The 18,227-nt window shown below is 37.9% G+C and overlaps 1 protein-coding gene across 3 annotated transcripts in view; it reads left to right on the top strand.

The window, feature by feature from the left end:
- Window positions 1-18,227, top strand: part of RASA3 (RAS p21 protein activator 3) — a 167,159-nt gene that overhangs the window by 96,144 nt on the left and 52,788 nt on the right. For all 3 annotated transcript variants that reach the window (XM_088136544.1, XM_088136545.1, XM_088136546.1), the window contains exon 5: window positions 11,964-12,040. In XM_088136544.1, coding sequence (XP_087992670.1) covers window positions 11,964-12,040 — 77 coding nt within the window. The remainder of the gene's footprint in view (window positions 1-11,963; window positions 12,041-18,227) is intronic.

Raw genomic sequence — 18,227 nt, 5'->3', positions numbered from 1 at the left:
GTGACATTAGATTACTAATAGATATTTTAGATATAAATTCAGGAAAAATTAAATGGTATTGAAGGATGCCTTTGATATGAGGCAGTTCAAATTTGGCGAGCAAATGTTGGCCAAATATGTATTTCTTTTGTTACTAATTGGATTAAAATATGCAATTCTGATTCATTTGCCAAGTTTATTACAAATAGAATTATTTCTTCATCTATTAAAATGCTTCAGGGATGTCCTTTAATTTAATATGGGGACAATTGGCCTGTCTTAACAAGCAATCAAAGAACTTTGGGACATAAACAAAATTTTATATGTATGAACAGTTATTATATGCTAATGATATGGTATGTTTTATTGATAATTATGAATTTTATATACCAAAATGTTCTGATTTAGTATAACAGTTTGGTGAATTACCAAGTTACTTAGTTAATTGGAGTGAGACTCATATACATCTTACATACTGAAATGTGTTAAAAATTGGACCTTCACTTAGTATTTGAAGTATATGAAAAATCTTGGAATAATTATCCAAGAAAATTATCTTTATTTGTAGAGATAATTATTTCTGATTAATACTGATATTTTGAGTCCTTTGGAAAAGAAAGCAGCTGTAAAAATGAATTTAACTACTAGATTGATATATGTACCCAGAGAGATTCCCATATTAATACCTTTAAGGTATTTCAAGCATATTGATACTTTATATAGGAAGTTTATATAGGAAGGAAACATTCCTAGAGTTCCCTTATCTAATTTAGGGTTACCATTTGATGATGGAGTTTAAGTTTCCTGACTTTTAGTTTTACCACTGTACATATATTCGGACTTCTATTTCTGTATGAAATCCAAGTGATCTAGTCAAAAAACCATTACATACCCTTGATATCTTGGAAGGGGCTTGGTTCTTCTTTAGTCTTTTCAATCTAACGGAATGTTGGACATAAATTATGGATTCTCTGTCAGCCAGCACGATAACTCTCTAAACCTGAACAGAACGGAATCAAATTTGGTGTAGGAGGAGAACCTATTAAAGAAAGACTGAGTTAAAAATGGCCTGGAACATGTCCAGGGCTCTGGGGTGGGGGGGAGCTCCAATGCATCCTTATGGGAGGGAGAATTGCTTAGAATGTTGGTGCCTCCTCTATTCTAAGCCCCTCTCCTTCCTGGCCATGTGATCCTGGATGGAGTTATTATTAAGGTTCTGGAAATAATTGCAGAAGCTAGGCTCTGCATACCTTCCCAATCTTCTTTAATGAAGTTTCTACTGTATTTCCAGCATTAACAGCTGCAAGGTATATTTGGAAGAGGTTGGGATAGGAAATTTTGACTTTTATTCACATGATAAGGCCATGGAATAATATAAAATTTAGGATAAACTATGTCTCAAAATTGCTGGTAATTTTTTTTAAATTTATGGTCTAATAAGGATACTTTAGATTAGCTAATTGCTAATCAAGTTTTTTCAAATGATTTGACTTGTTTTAAATGGAATTTGGATTGTCTAAAACTGAATTGTTTGATTTCATTTCTGATTTCACAATTTGCATTAGCATCTAAAAATCTTGAATTGCAATCACCATTGAAATATATTTTGGTTTATTCCAAATACACTATATTTTTATAGATAATTAAAGAATATTGTTAAAAATATATTTAGGTTTAAATATCAGATAAATTGCAAGAAATATAAAGCAGATTTTTTCAATAAATTGTTTCTCCCTTGCTATCCTAGCCTGCTCTTTTTTAACTTGCCTTCTTTGTCTATTGCACTGTTAGAATTTAAATCAGAATATCCTAGGAATAATTTTATTTACACTGCTTTATAAAATGCTGTGTTCTGGTACATCAAAATAGCCCTGTCAGCTATTATTTTTCCAGCCTATGTAATGGCTATTAATACATGTTAACTTGGACTTGGACTTAGCTAATTTAACAGCAGGAGTAGAAAGCAAACACATCGTTCATAGTATTTATTTCCTGTGGGACATGGAGACTTTCTTTGTCTTGTGAAGTGAATCAATATTTATATGGCCCTTAAGTGTTGCCAATAATCACTGTACTGTTGATACACAATCAGATTGTGGGACTTGCTTTCTTGGAGTCTGCTGATTATTTATGACTCCTTCTATTTTTGCAGTAACTTACAAAAAAAAATACTTAATTAGGGACATGGACTTTAAATACTAATTATATATGCTCTACTATTTTTAGGCAATTTATCACTTCCTCTATTTTTGCTTTGTAAAAGCCAGCTACTTTATGTTTGGAGCTTGATTATAAATATTTACTTCAAGTGGTTTGCTTTATGTTTTATTCCTGTATTTTATGGTTTTATCTCTCTGTGTTATGAATTGCAGGGACAGTTTTATCCTTGAGCAGTGTAAAAATGTTGATAAATAAATACATAAACATATGTATTGTTTATTTAGTTTTAAAATGTATAAGTTGCCCTATGGGTGGTTTTTAAACCATTTTAAAATGTCTCTAAAATGTTTAATCTAAAAACAATGGTTTAAACGATGTAATGTGCAATTTGCAATAATTTATAGAGAGCACAGACTAAAATAATTGAAATAACAGGAACTCAAAAATCTCCACTGCAGTCTATCACAGCATTATAATATTAAAATATCTGAAAGACTAACAATGTCTTTAGTGCTGAAAAAATAATAAAGTACCACCCACCTTAACTATCACTGAAGAGGCTATTTCAGAGCTGGGGATAGGGTTGAGGAGATTACCACTGAATTATGCAAAATTAGGCTGTTCTTACTCATTAATGGTAAAAATTGCTTACATTACTTGACTGATCTTGAAAAAAAGATCAAGCATGGACCTACTTGGATGGAAGACCATTAGATAATCCTAGATCTATAGGTCGGAGTGGGAAGTCAGGAAACATTCCAGAAGAGGACAGCGGCAACCATTTCCATATTGTTGTTAGGAAAACTGCATGGGTGCGTCCGTATAGTCATCAGGAGTTGAACTAGATTTAATGGAGACTTTGTTTTTTATGCTGTCCCACTTCTAATGAGATGAAGGAGGAAGATTTGTATTAACATTAAATAGCTTTACAAAGACAACTCTTCCACACAATTGTGAAGATATATTTATCAAAGCAGCCACACTTGTCTGCAAGTGCTCTGTTCTTTTGATGGCCATTCTTGTGAACGTAGTTTACACCCCACTCTTAAGCAGATCTGGACCAGATATTGGAAGGCTTGGGAGAGGGGCAACATTCCTAGAAAATTCCAGGTTTTTCAGCAGGTTAGAGCAGAGTAAAACCAAATAAAAACCTCTATGCTTCTTCCCTTGCTATGGGATATTCATGATATACAAAAGATCTTTAAGGTCTCCAGTATGCATTAGTTGTACGTTCGCAGCAGTGAAGTCATAATATATAAATAGAACAAGAAATGGATTAATGATATGATGAAGTCCAGATTGATTTACTGATAATGAGAAATGCAGATTCCAAACAGCTTCCTGAGCTCTATGTTTTGCTATTATTTCTTGACTTAAGGAGGTTTGAACCTCATGACTGAGACATCTAGCTTCTTCTTTCCCACAAAATGAAATTGGCTGCTGTGAACAGTTCATAACAGCCACCTGCATATTTAATTACTGGGAGGGAGGATGTGGGTAGAGCATGAAGTTGACTTTTCACTGCTAAAAGCAATGGGTGAAACTGAATGCTATTGTACACAATTCCCGTGCTTACTCTGTTTTTTTTATTAGGTGCAATGCTGCAGGTGCAGGAGCCCCATATGAGTCAGTTAGGCTCCACCCTCCTCAGCAGCCCTTGCTGGATACCCAACAGATCTGGATTCCAAAATATGTCTGCCCTGCTGGTATATCTTCACACTTTTTGTCTCCAGGCCTGAATGTGGAGGTTGATTCCAGAAATAGCAATGTAGAGCCATGAGCTAAAATGTGGAAGAGAACGAGCTTCTCAGTGTTTAGAAGAGAATTTTAAAAAGTCTTTTTTTGGAATTGGTCATCTGGCCACAATAATCTGTAGCCTGGCATGGAGCAGAAGGATTTTGAAGTTGTGGCATACACTGGAGCAGTCTTGATCTGGGCACCTATGGGATCAGATCTGTTCACACAAATGCTACAACCCTAAGTATCAAACCCTATGAATCATGAATAATCTAAGCCAATTTACTTTCCATTGTCAGAATTGCATTGTAAGGTAACTTGGTGTTTTCATAGAAATACAGTGATCAAGGAGGAAATTATAACAGCCAATGAGCCCCCTTCTTTTTTTAAAAAATATTGGATTAAGGTTTTAGTTAACCTGCTACTCCAAAAAAATGCTTTGCAATTTTAGAGGTTTTGGATGCCAAATGGGCACAACTATGTTAGTTTGGATTGTATTTTATATTTCTAATTGAATAATATATATTCTCACTTTTATGGTAAGAGTCGAGAATAAGAAAGCCCATTTTCATGGGGTGAATTTCAGATCAGGGGCAGAGAAGTGTAATTTAGGAGTCTGTAAGTGGTTAAAAAATAGTGTGGCTATAATTCAGTAGTTCCTTTAACAATGCTTGCTCAACTGATTTGCATGTATCAAGTAGCAAGCCCAGAATTAATCATTTACAGGGTTCAGAAAGAGTCACTGCTGAAGTGTAACCACAGACCATGTGAAAGTGAAAAAAAGCTATTTCCAGGCAAGCCTCTCCCCACCCAGGAAACAAAAGGGTGTGACCATTTCATCTAATAAACAATCATTTTCATATCTGTTGTTTTCTTTGTTCCCAAAGAAATAAAGCTAGATTTATTGCATGTCTGTTCAACTGTAAGAAATTTTACATTATAAACATGCAATGATCAGGAAGGTTTGTAGGGTTCAGACCTACTAACTGAGCTTAAATAGAATGTTCTGCCCCAATTTTTGAACCTATTTAGTTTGGGATGCCAGTTCAGACATTTGGTCCAATATGCTAATATATTCCTATTTACTTAGTATGGATTCTATCCAACCCAAGCAGCTGTAGGGAAATTTATATTAGTAGCCAATCATGTGATGAGAGCAAGGAAGTCTTAAAATACTTTTGTTGTTCAGTAAAGTTCCAGAAATGTACTTTGACAGAGTTTGCCACACGAATGCATGCAGCTTCAGGAGAACCTCTTTTCACCTGAATGCACTGGAATAGCTTGCCTTGCAAACCAAGTATTGAAGTCTTCACATTCACTCTAAAGTGCTAATGCGGTCATTTATCAGTATTTTTCCTGTCTGAGATAGGCATAAAGCAGTCAGTCACCAACTTTAATTGCTTTCGTGGCCTTTGAGTGAGGCTGTGCATTGCAAGTTGAATAGACAACTGGCAAATTACATTTATTTAAATTTACAACAGAAGAGAGAGGCATGGAGCTATGTCGGTGGTAGGCTACTAATTTAACATGGGCTGTATTTTAGTAAATAGATCAGAAGGCTGAAAGCAGGGAAGCAGAGTCAGCCTCACAATGCAACACACACACGTGCCCTCTCTCCTCCGGCCCATAAAAGACACACCAAAGTTAAAGTTTGGGAAAAAAGAAGTGTATTGCAGAAAGGAATCTTGTGCATTTAGACTTGTTAGTCTTCAGGAATGAGCAAGTCTTAGAGTATCTTATGCTACTGATTTACAGTAGCAGTTACTTTACTTTAGAGATTAAGGTGTTGGAGTAGGACCAATGAGATGCATGGAAGCTGTCTGGGTAACTCTGGGCCAGTCGCACTCAGCCATATATGCGTCACAGCGTTATTATGGAGAAAAAATGCCGCTTGAGTTCCTGGAGGAAAGGGAGGATATATATTTACCAAGTAAATAAGCAACTCTTGACTTAAAGAGTTGGCATCTTTTTTTAATCCAAGGAATACATTCTCTTTGAGATCATTTAATTAGCCTTGTAATCTCAGTTGCCCTCATCTCGTTCACTTCCGCTTGCCCCGTTGTCTCATTGAAATCAAAACTAAAATTTCCGGCCTTCAGCACAGTTTATCTGACCTCGTAATGCTGTTGCTTTTACTTTCAATCTTTTTTTCCTACTCACTTGATTTTTTTTGCAGACAGCAGAGGACATGTGCTTGCAAGAACCTTACATTGCCATGGTCATGACTCACTAGTCTGGTTTCAGGCCTTTAAGCTACAGTAAAACAGTCCCTTAAGCAAGATTTGGCACAGTGGTTTTAACATACTTCAAAGGAACCCAGCCAGTTGCCTCCACTGTCAGCTGCCTTATTGGCAGCAAACTTCTCCAAAAGATCAACAGATGGGGTGAATTTCAGTGGCAGAATATACTGGTCTACTAAGCCATAAAGTCAGCTGGCAAAGTGCAAGTAGGTTCAGTTAATAAACCACTTTGAAATCATTATTGGTTGATGTCTTTTTGCAGCGTTATTTAAACTTGTATGCTGCCCGACTCTCAATGACTCTGGGTGGGTCACAATAATCAAATTGCAATAAAATCCAGAAAACATAGAAGAATGATGAACAAATAGGATGCATGAATTGTTTGTGGCTTGAATTTGTGGATCACCTAGTGTCTAAGTGATCCAAAGAAATGCAAAGGAACAGTGGCTAAAAAGAAAGAAAATAAGAAATGAGAAACGGCATACTACTATTAAGCGTCCCTTATCTGTAAGTATGACTTTGGGTTGTTTCTCATTCAACAAACCATGATTAAAATGAGTGACGGTTAGCATGTTAGACTCACAGCCCAGCCTTGCTCTATGAACTTAAGGTGACTTAGTGCTCTGTCCTCCATGTGAGGTAGGTTGGGCTAAGAGGGTGTGACTGGCCCAGTGTCACCCAGTCAGCCTCTGTGGGTGAGGAGGATTTGAACCTGGGTCTCCTCAATTCTAGGCCAACATTTTAACCACTATGTTGCAGTGTACATTTTAATTACAACTGTTATGTAGAGCACACCTGCACAACTTGTAGAGGGAAAGAGCCACATTGATAGATTAAAAATAATGGTGGGCCGCAGGTAGGTAGGTAGGTAGGTAGGTAGGTAGATAGATAGATAGATAGATAGATAGATAGATAGATAGATAGATAGATAGATAGAGTTTATTACAGTCTTAGACCAGTACAAGCAGTTTGTTCATGAGTGACCTATGTTCACTTATAAAACTAAGAAATATTTAGATAACAATACATATTTAGGATACATATATTGCGAAGAGAGGACTCCTTGGAAAAGACCCTGATGCTGGGAAAGATTGAAGACAAAAGGAGAAGAGGACGGCAGAGGATGAGATGGTTAGATAGCATCACTGAAGCAATGAGCATGAAACTGAGCAAACTCAGGGAGGCAGTGAAGGACAGGAAGGCCTGGCGCGATATGGTTCATGGGATCATGAAGAGTCGGACACGACTTAACGACTGAACAAAGGATACATATATAAAGCAACCTGGCACAAAACCATAGGTAGAATTCAGACGAAGCAGTCTATGTCTAAGATATAAGTAAGGTAGTATCTGAAATTTACCTAAAAGTTAATAACATCTAAAATTACAAAAATTTGATGGCATCTAAAATGTAATAATATCTAAAATTATATGGAATTTAATAATGTCTAGACTTATATAAAATACAACTATATAGCAGGAGCTTGCCCTATTAAGGACTAGCAGATCTAATAGTAGAATTTAATATGGACTTTGACCAACACAAGCAAAAATCTACCTAAGGACCTTGTTTAAGCTAGTAGCTATCAAATAATATTACAAATTCTAATAAAATTTATCATACTTTTAAAACACATTCTGAAGGTACCTGATAATGCAAACTAAAATACTAGTTGACTATAATCCATTACCGCAAAACCTTTCAGCAGCTTCCTATCCAATGTTGACGGATCTTTATTGCCGCCGCGCAGAACCTGGCTACCTGCACTGTAACATAAGGCCGGTCGTCCATAAGAAGCATTTGAAGGTAATCTGATTCTTGACAGCCAGGCTGTTTACTGATCAAGGGAGCAAGCAATTTACTCCGTGGGACTTGGTAAAAGGTACAACGGAGAAGAACATGACCCATGTCTTCTGCTTCCTTGGCATCACAGGGACAAAGTCTTGTGGCTAATGGAATTTTTTTATATTTGCCATCCAGCACATGGTGGGCCGCAAAAGAATACTTGGCATGCCAGTCAGCTGTTCGGCAGCTAGCAGGGCAGCAGGAGCAGCCCTGGAGCTGTTGGCAAGGCCTGGAGGCATTGGAAGCACTCAACAGCATGTCTTCGGGGCAGCAGTGAATTTATTGACTTTTTTAAAAGTGTCGGTGGGCCTCACAAGGCTGCTTGGTGGACCACATGTTGTGCATGCCTGATGTAGAGGATCCATGGACTTTGTTTCCCACAGAGTTTGCACAGGAGACACATACCACATATCAGTCAGAGAATATAGAAGGCTGAATGTAGACATTAACCCTGATCCAATTAGAGAGAGAGAGAGACATGAATTTGCTAAATTGGAGGAGAGTCAGGGTGTCTGTCACCCTGGAACTAAGTTCACATAAGATGCTTACTGTTTAGCATGCTTGTCCTGTGTGCTGATAGAAGACCAAAAAATGGAGGCAATTTTGGCAGCAACCCCCCTCAGAACTGCAGAGGCACCTCATAAAGTGACTTTTAGCAAAAGTTGAAACCGTGGCTGTTTCAGGGTTGGGCTACTTCTAGAACAGTATAAACCACAACTCTTCTGGAAGATTGACTCACTGAAAACTACAAAACTCAGCTTGCTTAGCATGTTCTGGAACTAAAATGGACCCTGTAGTGTTTCCTGCAGGGTTTCACCCCTGGAACAGAGAGTCCTGTGCACAGCCAAAAGCGAGGGGTTGGACTCAGTGGCCCAGTTGCACCTCCTATAATTCATTCTGTGAGTGGACCCATGGGAAAATGGCATGTTTTAGGAATTGGCATCTCTGTAACACTCATCTAACATGGCTATAGAGCAGATTACTTTTAAAAATTGTGTAAGACATTTTGAACCCTGGAAATGCCAGGGTAGTTGTTTACAATTGTCATCTCAGCATGGCATTGCCAGCAGTCTGTATTGGAGTGAAGCGCGAAGGCTAGAATTACGTTTCAGTGTAATGCTCTCTTCAGATATTATTCTTGTATTATAGGCAGTCCCCGGGTTAAGAATGTCCGAGTTATGGACAACTCATACTTCGTATTCTTGAACTGCTGAAGACACACACACACACACACACACACACATTTAATATACAGCCTATTTTCAGTAGTTTTCAGTGGTTCATGAAAACATTGCGTGGCTTCACCAGTTCATCAGCTCCAGGAAGAACGCCGTCCATGATTTTTAGTAACGGGCAGCCCATTCATAAGTATGAGTTCCGACTTACATACAAATTCAAGTTAAAGACAGGCTTAAGAATGGAACTCATTCTTAACCTGGGGACTGCCTGTATTCTTGCATAGAAGGTGTACACAGGGGAAGAAGAAAAGGGGATGGTTAAGTTGGCCGGTCCTCAAAGTTGCAGCTGTTGCAGTGCCCCCACAATCACGTGATCAAAATTTGGGCACTTGACAGCCTGCCTGCATTTACAATCACAGTGTGCACTTCAGCTCCCTCCACCCACTCATCTCCCACCCCATCTCTGCCCTTTTGGCCGCCCTGCATACAGGGAGGCCTCATGAAGGGTCAGCAGCCACCTGGCCTGGGCATACCTCGTCATCAGCGGGAAGAAGACAGTGAAGATTGGTGAGGGGGGCAGCAGGGGTAGGTGGCATGGAGTGCAAGGTGGCCAAAAGGGCAGAGATGGAATATAAGCAGTGAGGGGAGTTGAAATGGAGGCGAGCGCAGCAGGACAGGAGAAGCATGAGGTCCTCGCCTAATGATGGCGTGTTCCTCACCTAATGACTGCAACCAGGACTACCAGAACTGCCATTGCTAAGTGGTGCGGTCACATGATATTTTGCCTAAAGACCACTGTTGTGGTCTGCTTAGCAACAGACATTCTGATCCCAATTAGGGTCGTTAAGCGAGGACTACCTGTAGAGAGTCTTCACAGAAAGGTCTCTGGTAAAAAGTGCTGCCCTTCTACCCATGTGGAGAGTGACTAGAGATGGAAAGCATTGTGTTTATCTTTCTGCCTCTCTTGTAATTACACCTATTTATACCAGGGGTGTCCAGAGAGTGTGGTCAAAGTCAAGATGGCAGCTGCAATGCACCTAAAAAATTGATGGAACTTCAATTGCCCCATTGTAGCCATCATCTTGACTTTTTTGACCACACCCTGGAGACATCTCTGCGCAAGGAAAATGCCTGAGAAAAGTTTGTGCTTAACAGATAACAGCAACCAAGTACACTGTTTTCTAATTCCTGACATTGTGCATTTCTCCAACTTTTTGTCCATGTTATCGGCAATGATTGATGGGAGTAGGGATGGAGAGAATGGAGCATGATGGATATCTGGTTTCCCTAAATGGGGAACATGGCATCTAGTTGTTATTTTGGTGGCAAATAATTTTTTTTCTAATTGACAACATGATAGTTTTACATCTGCCTGGACCTGTATTTGTTGATTTTGAAAAGTTGGCTATTTTAACTATTTTTTTTTAAAGGCTACCTATTTTGAAAAAATAAGTAAAGTCATCCTTGAATCAAGCTTGACTCCTAGTGACTAGATGGCTGTATCCATGTTGTTTTCCAAACAGTTGACTACCGCTTTCTTCCAGATTGTTTTTTGATTTAGCTGTCTTGCCTCTAGTCCTGGGATTTCCTAGTACAGTCATTTCCGACCCACCTCCTAACCATGTTTGACCCTGTTTAGCTTTCTTGAGATCAGCCAAGGTCAGCTAGGTGTTGCTGGCTGCTTGTGACTTTTTTTTTTTTTAAAGAAGATTCGTTTAAAATCTGCTAAAACTGAAATCTGTTTAAGCCAGCCATTTAACATCTTGAATGTTATATCCTGCTTATTATTGTTATATGTGAGTAATAATAGTATTTCCTCTTTCCTGTTTTGAAAAGGAAGGTGTTTTGAAAAAAAATGCTTTTTAATATTCTGAAGCGCTGTGTCCCAGGTCTGATCACTGTCAGTAGGCTTTTGAGAATTAATTTCTATGGCTAGTTTCATCGTTTCCCCCTCATGCTTGACATTTTCATGCTGCAGTTTACATTCCTGTCAGGTCTCACAAAGGATTTCACTAAATCAGAGGCAAACTCATACATGAGACACTATGTATAGGGATGGAAGTTGTGAAATAAATTCTTTTATAGGCAACCAGATAGACTTTTCTCCAGACTGAAAAGCAGAGAAAATACGCTGTCCATCTCTCTGAGATACGCTGCTTTTCTGGGCTGCTCTCACAATGTCCTCATTTAATGTTGGGTGCAAATTTCCAAGAAGTCTTCATCGGAGAAGATAGATAAAACTCCCCATTTTGTCTGTAGATGATTATGTTCTTGGATGGAGAGTTTCTAGTCGCGCAAAATAGTCTCTGTTGTGTATAGAAGCAGTGTTAAGTTGCATCAGAAACTCTCCTGGAATTTGCTGGGAAGAAGAAGCAAGCACATGCTGTAGTTGTTTTCCATTTTTGGAAATATAAAGTCCAACTATTAAAGTCAAATCTGTTTCCATTCTGTAAGCTCTTTCTGGGTTTTTAATTTTTTTACTTGAGATTTTCAAAAGCTTGCAGCTATTATTAATTGGCTCAGTATGGATTATGGATTTTTCCTGATCATCAACCCAACTGTCATTTATTCTTAATTTACAGGCAATTTAGAGGCATAGATAATCATGTTCTTTGTTTAAACTACTGAGCTAAAGTAGCCTGGTTATTTATCTTGAAACCTTATCTGTTGTTGATTTCCTTCCTTCCATTATTTACTTGATAGGCTGATTGAAGCTGAATTACAAGACATGGGATTTTACATCAATAATCTCAATATTTTAATATTTTTTAACCATCACACTTATACACATGTAATCTTAATTTTTGCAATTCTACATTTCAGGGAAAGGTCCATCTAGAATTGAGGCTAAGTGAAGTCATAACGGATACTGGTGTAATTTGCCATAAACTTGCTACACGGTATGTATCTCTGATTTGGTAATATTTACTTACACTGTTGTTTCAATAATTGTGAATATGTATCTTAATATAGGTCAAAGGTAAATAGGAGTACACCTTTTAAATAGCCTGGCCAAAGTACAAACAGCCAGCTCCAGGACTCAAGCAGGATTGTCAACTAGCTTTTTCATGGTTCAAAAACTATTAGTATGATAGGGTGAGTAGAAAATATCTACTGAATGAGTAGCCAGAAATAATTCTTTGGACCCCAGCCACTGTTAATGAATACATAAACTTTGCAAATCATGTTACATATATTATAGGAATATATTTTTGAGTTGATACATTTTTTTAAAAAAAGTAAACTTACATTGATAGGTGTCTATAGTAGATGCTGCCTAAATTTTACAAGCTATTGCAGAAGGAAGATACCCTGTAATTGGCATATCAACCAGCACACAGACCTAATTTTTTTTTTACTCTTTCTTTATTCTGAAAACTGAACAAAATGGACGTGAACTGTAATCACAAGTTATCTGAGCTGATCTGGGCTTCTGGCTGAGGATTGGTGGTGGGTCAGATGTCCCTGTGAGCCTCTCTGTGAGTGGGGACAGCACTGCAATGGAATCTCCAGCCAGGAGCCAGTTTGTGGCTGACGAAAATCTCTCCGGGGATAAGGAGGGATCTGTGGGATCACCCACTTTGTGCTCTGGAAGAGCTGTTCCTTGCAAGGAGACCACAGAAATTGAGTTTCTTGTGGTCGATAGTGAATTGAATGGCTTGGGAGCTGAGGGATTTACAACGCAGCCTTAACAGACATTTGACCAGCAAAAACATCAGTTTCTTAAACACTTTATGACTTAATTACTTTACAGCCTAAGAGAGATATTCCATTTCCTTTCTCTACAGCCTAAGTTTTTTTTTTTTAACTCTTTCTTTATTCTGAATTTGAACAAAAAGGACTTGAACTGTAATCACAAGCTATCTAACCTGGACAAATGGGTGTAATTCTTTAATGGAAATTTTAAAAGACAAACTAATACATTTGAAAGCCCTCGTTGCTTTCGTAAGTAAAGGCATTGTGTCCAATTTGTGATTAACAAGTCTAATAATTCACAATTTTTAGTCCAGATCCTTTCCCTTATTTAAACATCTGTGAATGATCTTTCCTTCTTTTTGGGTTTGGTTTTTTAGCTATTAATGTTGCTATTCATTTATTCGAATGCTAGACACTAAACTTTACAGCCAGTAAAAGATGGGTTAATTTTTTTAAAAGACGCTTGATTTTGAAAAAAAAAATGTTTATTTTTTTCTATTTCTTAGGAATAGGTTGGAGTAGCAAACTCCCATAAGTAAGATCTCTGCTAATATTATTTTTGTTGAGAGATTTCTGCACTGTATGCCCATTCTGAATTTCCCAGGAACATCAGAAGATAAATATCTTCCCTACAAGCTCATAACTTGACTCTCTCCTGAAAATCAGGGAATACTGGTGTGGAGATAAACCACACTGTAGGCTTTTCTTACATGAGCCAAACCTTCTGTTACTATTCTTGTACTAAGTAAAAGACATCTGTGTTGGTGATGTCAACAGTAATTCTGATCAAACTTCCATTTCTCAGTCATGCTGTAAAATCTGCTCAGAGTTATGGTACAGTTTGTTCTAAAGTATTGTCAGGACGGTGGCAGCGTGAAGGAGTGTTTCCTTCATTATGATTTAAGAACTACAAAGTGTTCTGTCAAATGTTGCTGTGTCTAAAGGTATTCCAAGGAAAAGTTTACTGTATCTGAGACTTGCCTTCCACAATCTGCTGTTCTCCAAAATGAGGTGGACTGTAATCATCTGCATTGCTGGATTGGATGCCAGAAATGGCCTTTGGAGTTATACCAATCTGGAGGACATAAAATTAGGCAAGGCTGTATTACAGGAATGTTTTATATAAGATATTTTATTGTATATGCCATTCTATAATTTCATTATCAGTATCTTTCTGTTTTATTCTTATATCCATCATCTTAATCTCATCAAGACTAGTAAGAGAAAATTCAGTAGGCAGATCACAGTCCTCTCCAGCTAGACCCACTGGATCACTAGGAGAGCCTCTTTTTACCATGTTACTGGAGGCACCACTTAACGCTGACATTCATGAAAGCTAAACGACAGTGATCATATGAAATTTTATAAAAACACCAGCTAATAGGAACCAGAGTTGCAGATGAGAATCCAGTGTAGTTTCCTCTCCCCACTTCTTTCCTTCTTTTGATCTTTTATGTATTTGTGCGCTCCTTGTTTATTATGAATGAAGTGGCTGGTATCTAGGATGGGGTGTGAGAATCTAGTTCAAATAGCAGAAAGAAAGATAAGCCTGGGAAACAAGTACAATAGGGCAGTTGGGAGCCCAGAAGTGTAAAGCTTTGCTTAAACTGTGCACACATGTAAAATAAAGAAACCACAGGCAACGTGCTGCATGGCCACACATACCTCTTGTTGATTTCTAGGGTTTTTTATTTTCATCAACAAAGATATTGTGATACAAGCTTTTTCTCTAAACCACTGCTGAGAGAAACTATGCCTTCACTGTCTGTCCAAAAATGTATTTTGAGAAAATATTTAAGCATTAATTATCATGGGGGGGGGGAGCAGACTTCCTACTACTTACTGATATATCTGTTTCTCTGCTTCTGTATACTGTCTCTCTCTATATATTTGGAGGGAAACTACTCTGCTAGGTCATTTTCGCATTTGGACTAAACTGTTTTTGGCCAGTGTGGATGTAATGTTTCCAGCCCCTTAACTTAACTTTATGCCCAAGGTAAAGAAATGCTGCATACCTGGATGTGTTCCCTTCCAGTGGGTGCAGGTTCCCCCCACTAGTCCTAACCATTATGCCAGCCCCCGCATGGTTAAGACTTCCACGCAGTGCGTTGGTGCCAGTCCAGACATAGATGCACACCTGCATGATCTCATCTCATCTGTGTTCAGCAAATGAGCCAGTTTTTCCAGCTCAACTGTGGTGGATTTAGAATATTGCAAAAAGCAATCTTTCTGTTTAGAATACTAAAGTTTTTCAGAGTTTCAAATGGACCATTTTTTCTACTGATAGGAACTTGCCTACCCTGGCTCCTGAGCTCAAGCCAGCCTCTTTCCATAGAGGTTTGCTGTTCCAGATCTTTTAAATACAACTTAGGGTTAGTGGTATGATGAATTTGCATCTTCCCCCTAAATAGTAACTGTTTGTATTGAAATAGCAAATCTATGAAGGAAAACTGTTTCAGAGTACAGTACTGCAGCCTGGAGCAATGAAGACAACATTGGCCTTGCTTTACACATCTTTTTAGGGACCAGGGAGGGGATATGGTGATGTGGAAATGCCTAAACTTTCTCCTGGTTTCCCACTGTTTCTTGCATCTCTCCTGTTTCTCCTTCCCATTCTTGTAGCACATATGTTAATTCATGTAAGCCAAACATACATGCTCTTTAGCTGGTTCATAGTAGGTTTGCAGTTGTTCCTTATTAAAGGGGTGTGTACTTCCAAGATGGGTTTGTGATGGATTTGTCCACATATGCATACTCAGTGTTCATACTCAATGTTCTTGCTTGCGTGAATGAATGATCCCAGATTCATTCATATTACTTCAGATAAAATGCTTCTTAAAAATATCTTGAGGCATGTTTGCATAAGTACAGCAGCACCTGGGGAAAAGAGAGGAAAAATAACTTAACTCAAGGAGAATTTTGCTTTGCAAAATGATGGTAGTACAGTGATACTGTAGTAGGCCTGCAAGTTTGATTCTTGTACATGCACATTTTCATATCTTTGTAATAGATATCTCTGGCCTTTTCTGAATTTCAGCATATGTTACTTGGGGAACGACTGATGCTTAGTACTTCTGCTTTCCATGCAGAAGACCTCATTTTTATGTCTCGACAAAGAGAAGAACCCCTCTTATGAACTTGGAGGGGATAATTTAAATTCTTAGTGGCAGACGCCTTCTTCCAAGATGCTTATGATATGCTATTACCAGTCAGGCTGAACCTCCTACATCTGCTGTTTTGTCTGGATGGATTTCTAACTTGTCCATCAAGGCGTTCTTCCTTCAGCCCAGCCCTAGGAAAAACAGAGGAAAGTGCTTTGGAATCCCCTGGCCAGCACCCAGAAATACAGAATTTACAGATTCCTGAAACTCACAGTATAGCTGAATAATGCAGAGTCAATATAGATTACAACAGTATAGAAATACAATAAATAAATAATACAATAACCCTGTTGTCTTGGACATGGGAAAGTTTTAATAATAAATTCCCATATTAAGTCAATGAAGTCAGATCTCTACATATAAAAATGAGTCTTTGGGGAAGTAAGGAATGTAGGAAAATAAATGAAGGCAACATTTACAAACTTAGAATTCATAATGAAATCAATGCAGTTAGCCTAATTATTTACTAAGCCATTTAATATTCTTAATATTCAACACATATTCAGAATTCATTACAGAGAATGTAATTGAAGTGATAATTGAAAGTTAACCTGCTTGGGGAGACTGACTGTTGCTTTGCTGAATCCAGGAAAATGTCCCACTAGGATGTCTTGAGTCTATCCAAATTATCTGAAGGGCAAATTCATCTTCCTAATGATTCTTAGTGGAATGTTAAAGGTACAATTCATATTCATCAGCTGTACTATAGTATGAATGGGATTATATAGGAGAGACTTTTCTGGTAAAGAGAAGCTGGATTCCATCTACTCGTGACACTCGGTGGTGGGCAAGTTAACAGATGCTTTTGTGGCTTAGTGATATCTTACCAAAACCTAAGTATGTGTCCTATTCTCTCTCAGAGTTTGCTGGAGAACCTGTGTTAGTTGACAGAGAAAATATGGAACTAGATAGAATAAAGATATCAATCCATATTAAACAGTTTCTTGCATTCCCAGAATACAGTTGCTATGAGCAACTGAATTCTTGCATATTTGCTGCTAGCTCCTTGGGTTGCAGTGTTATATTGAGATGGATATGAGCAATTTTCACAAAACCTTAGCAGAAATGAATGATTAGCACTGAATAATTCCAGGCGTGAAACATATTTTATTCAGTTTTAAGATGAAATCAGTTGAGACAAAACACTGAGTTTCAGCTTGTATGTGTACGCATTCTTTCTTTCTTTGCCTCAAAATCAGAACATTCATTTTGGCCTAAATAACTAACTTGAAGTGGTAGTGCTAGCCTCTAACAGATGCCAGAAGTTCCCATGCATCTATCACTTTAACAGTGATTATGAAACAGAGCATTAGTGGCCATGGAGGATTTATCTAAAAATCCAGATAGAGTTCATCTGTCTATATCCTCAGAGCTGCCTGCTAATTTTTTTTTTAAACTCACTCCAGCCCAGTCAATCATATCCACATTTTTGCCATAAATCAACACAATTAATCCAGGCATTAAAACACTTCATACAATAAAAATTGCTATAAAATCTTTGATTTAAGAACAATAATGAGAGTCCTGATGATAGAGACCAAAGAATGTCAAAAATTTTAACATTAGGATTGAAGAAGCATAGTGTTGGAAGGTCAGACTTGCTAGAATGCCACTCTAATCCTTGCACTGATTATATGTTTTTCACTCTGACCCATTTCAGTGGATAGTTGTGGCAGTCAGCTCATGAAGAGAAAAAGTAATGTACTCTTGCCTCAAGCCCTGTGTGAAAAGAGCAGTATAAAAATGCATTACAAAGAAATATGAGATGATTTCCCTTTGCCATCCAATATTTCTTCTCAGATACTAGGAAGTAATTGATGAAACTTGTGAAAACTATGACAAGGCTAAACTGTGACAAGATGAAGATCAAAAGCCCTCCCTTCTTTGTAAACCATTTAACCTATAAATGCACATCTTTTTTTTTTCTTTAATGCAAAGTCATCTGTTTTCATGGGCAGCTTTTTCACACGTCTGATTGCATGCATGAAGCTGTGTTTGACATTGAGATGGTTGAGAAGTCCTTGCCTTGGAGCTCTAAAAATTATGCATTACGAAACGTAAGAGTTTGGTTGAACTCTTTTCAAAAAGTTCTCTTTTCTTTGAAAGGAACCATTGCTTCCAAATGCAAATCATTATGAAGGACAGAGAAACAAATTATTGGAAGCAGTAGAAAATGAGCGCACTCCAAATGTCATGCGTTATAAAATGTAAAGCTGTTGTATAAGGGAAT

This window comes from Python bivittatus, unplaced genomic scaffold (genome assembly GCF_059951505.1).
Source record: "Python bivittatus isolate LINGU-HERP-01145 unplaced genomic scaffold, Pbiv_v1 ctg000060_np1212, whole genome shotgun sequence".
Taxonomy (NCBI): Eukaryota; Metazoa; Chordata; class Lepidosauria; order Squamata; family Pythonidae; genus Python; species Python bivittatus.
Note: the sequence above shows the minus strand (reverse complement) of the source record. Positions and strands in the feature narration are given on the sequence as shown.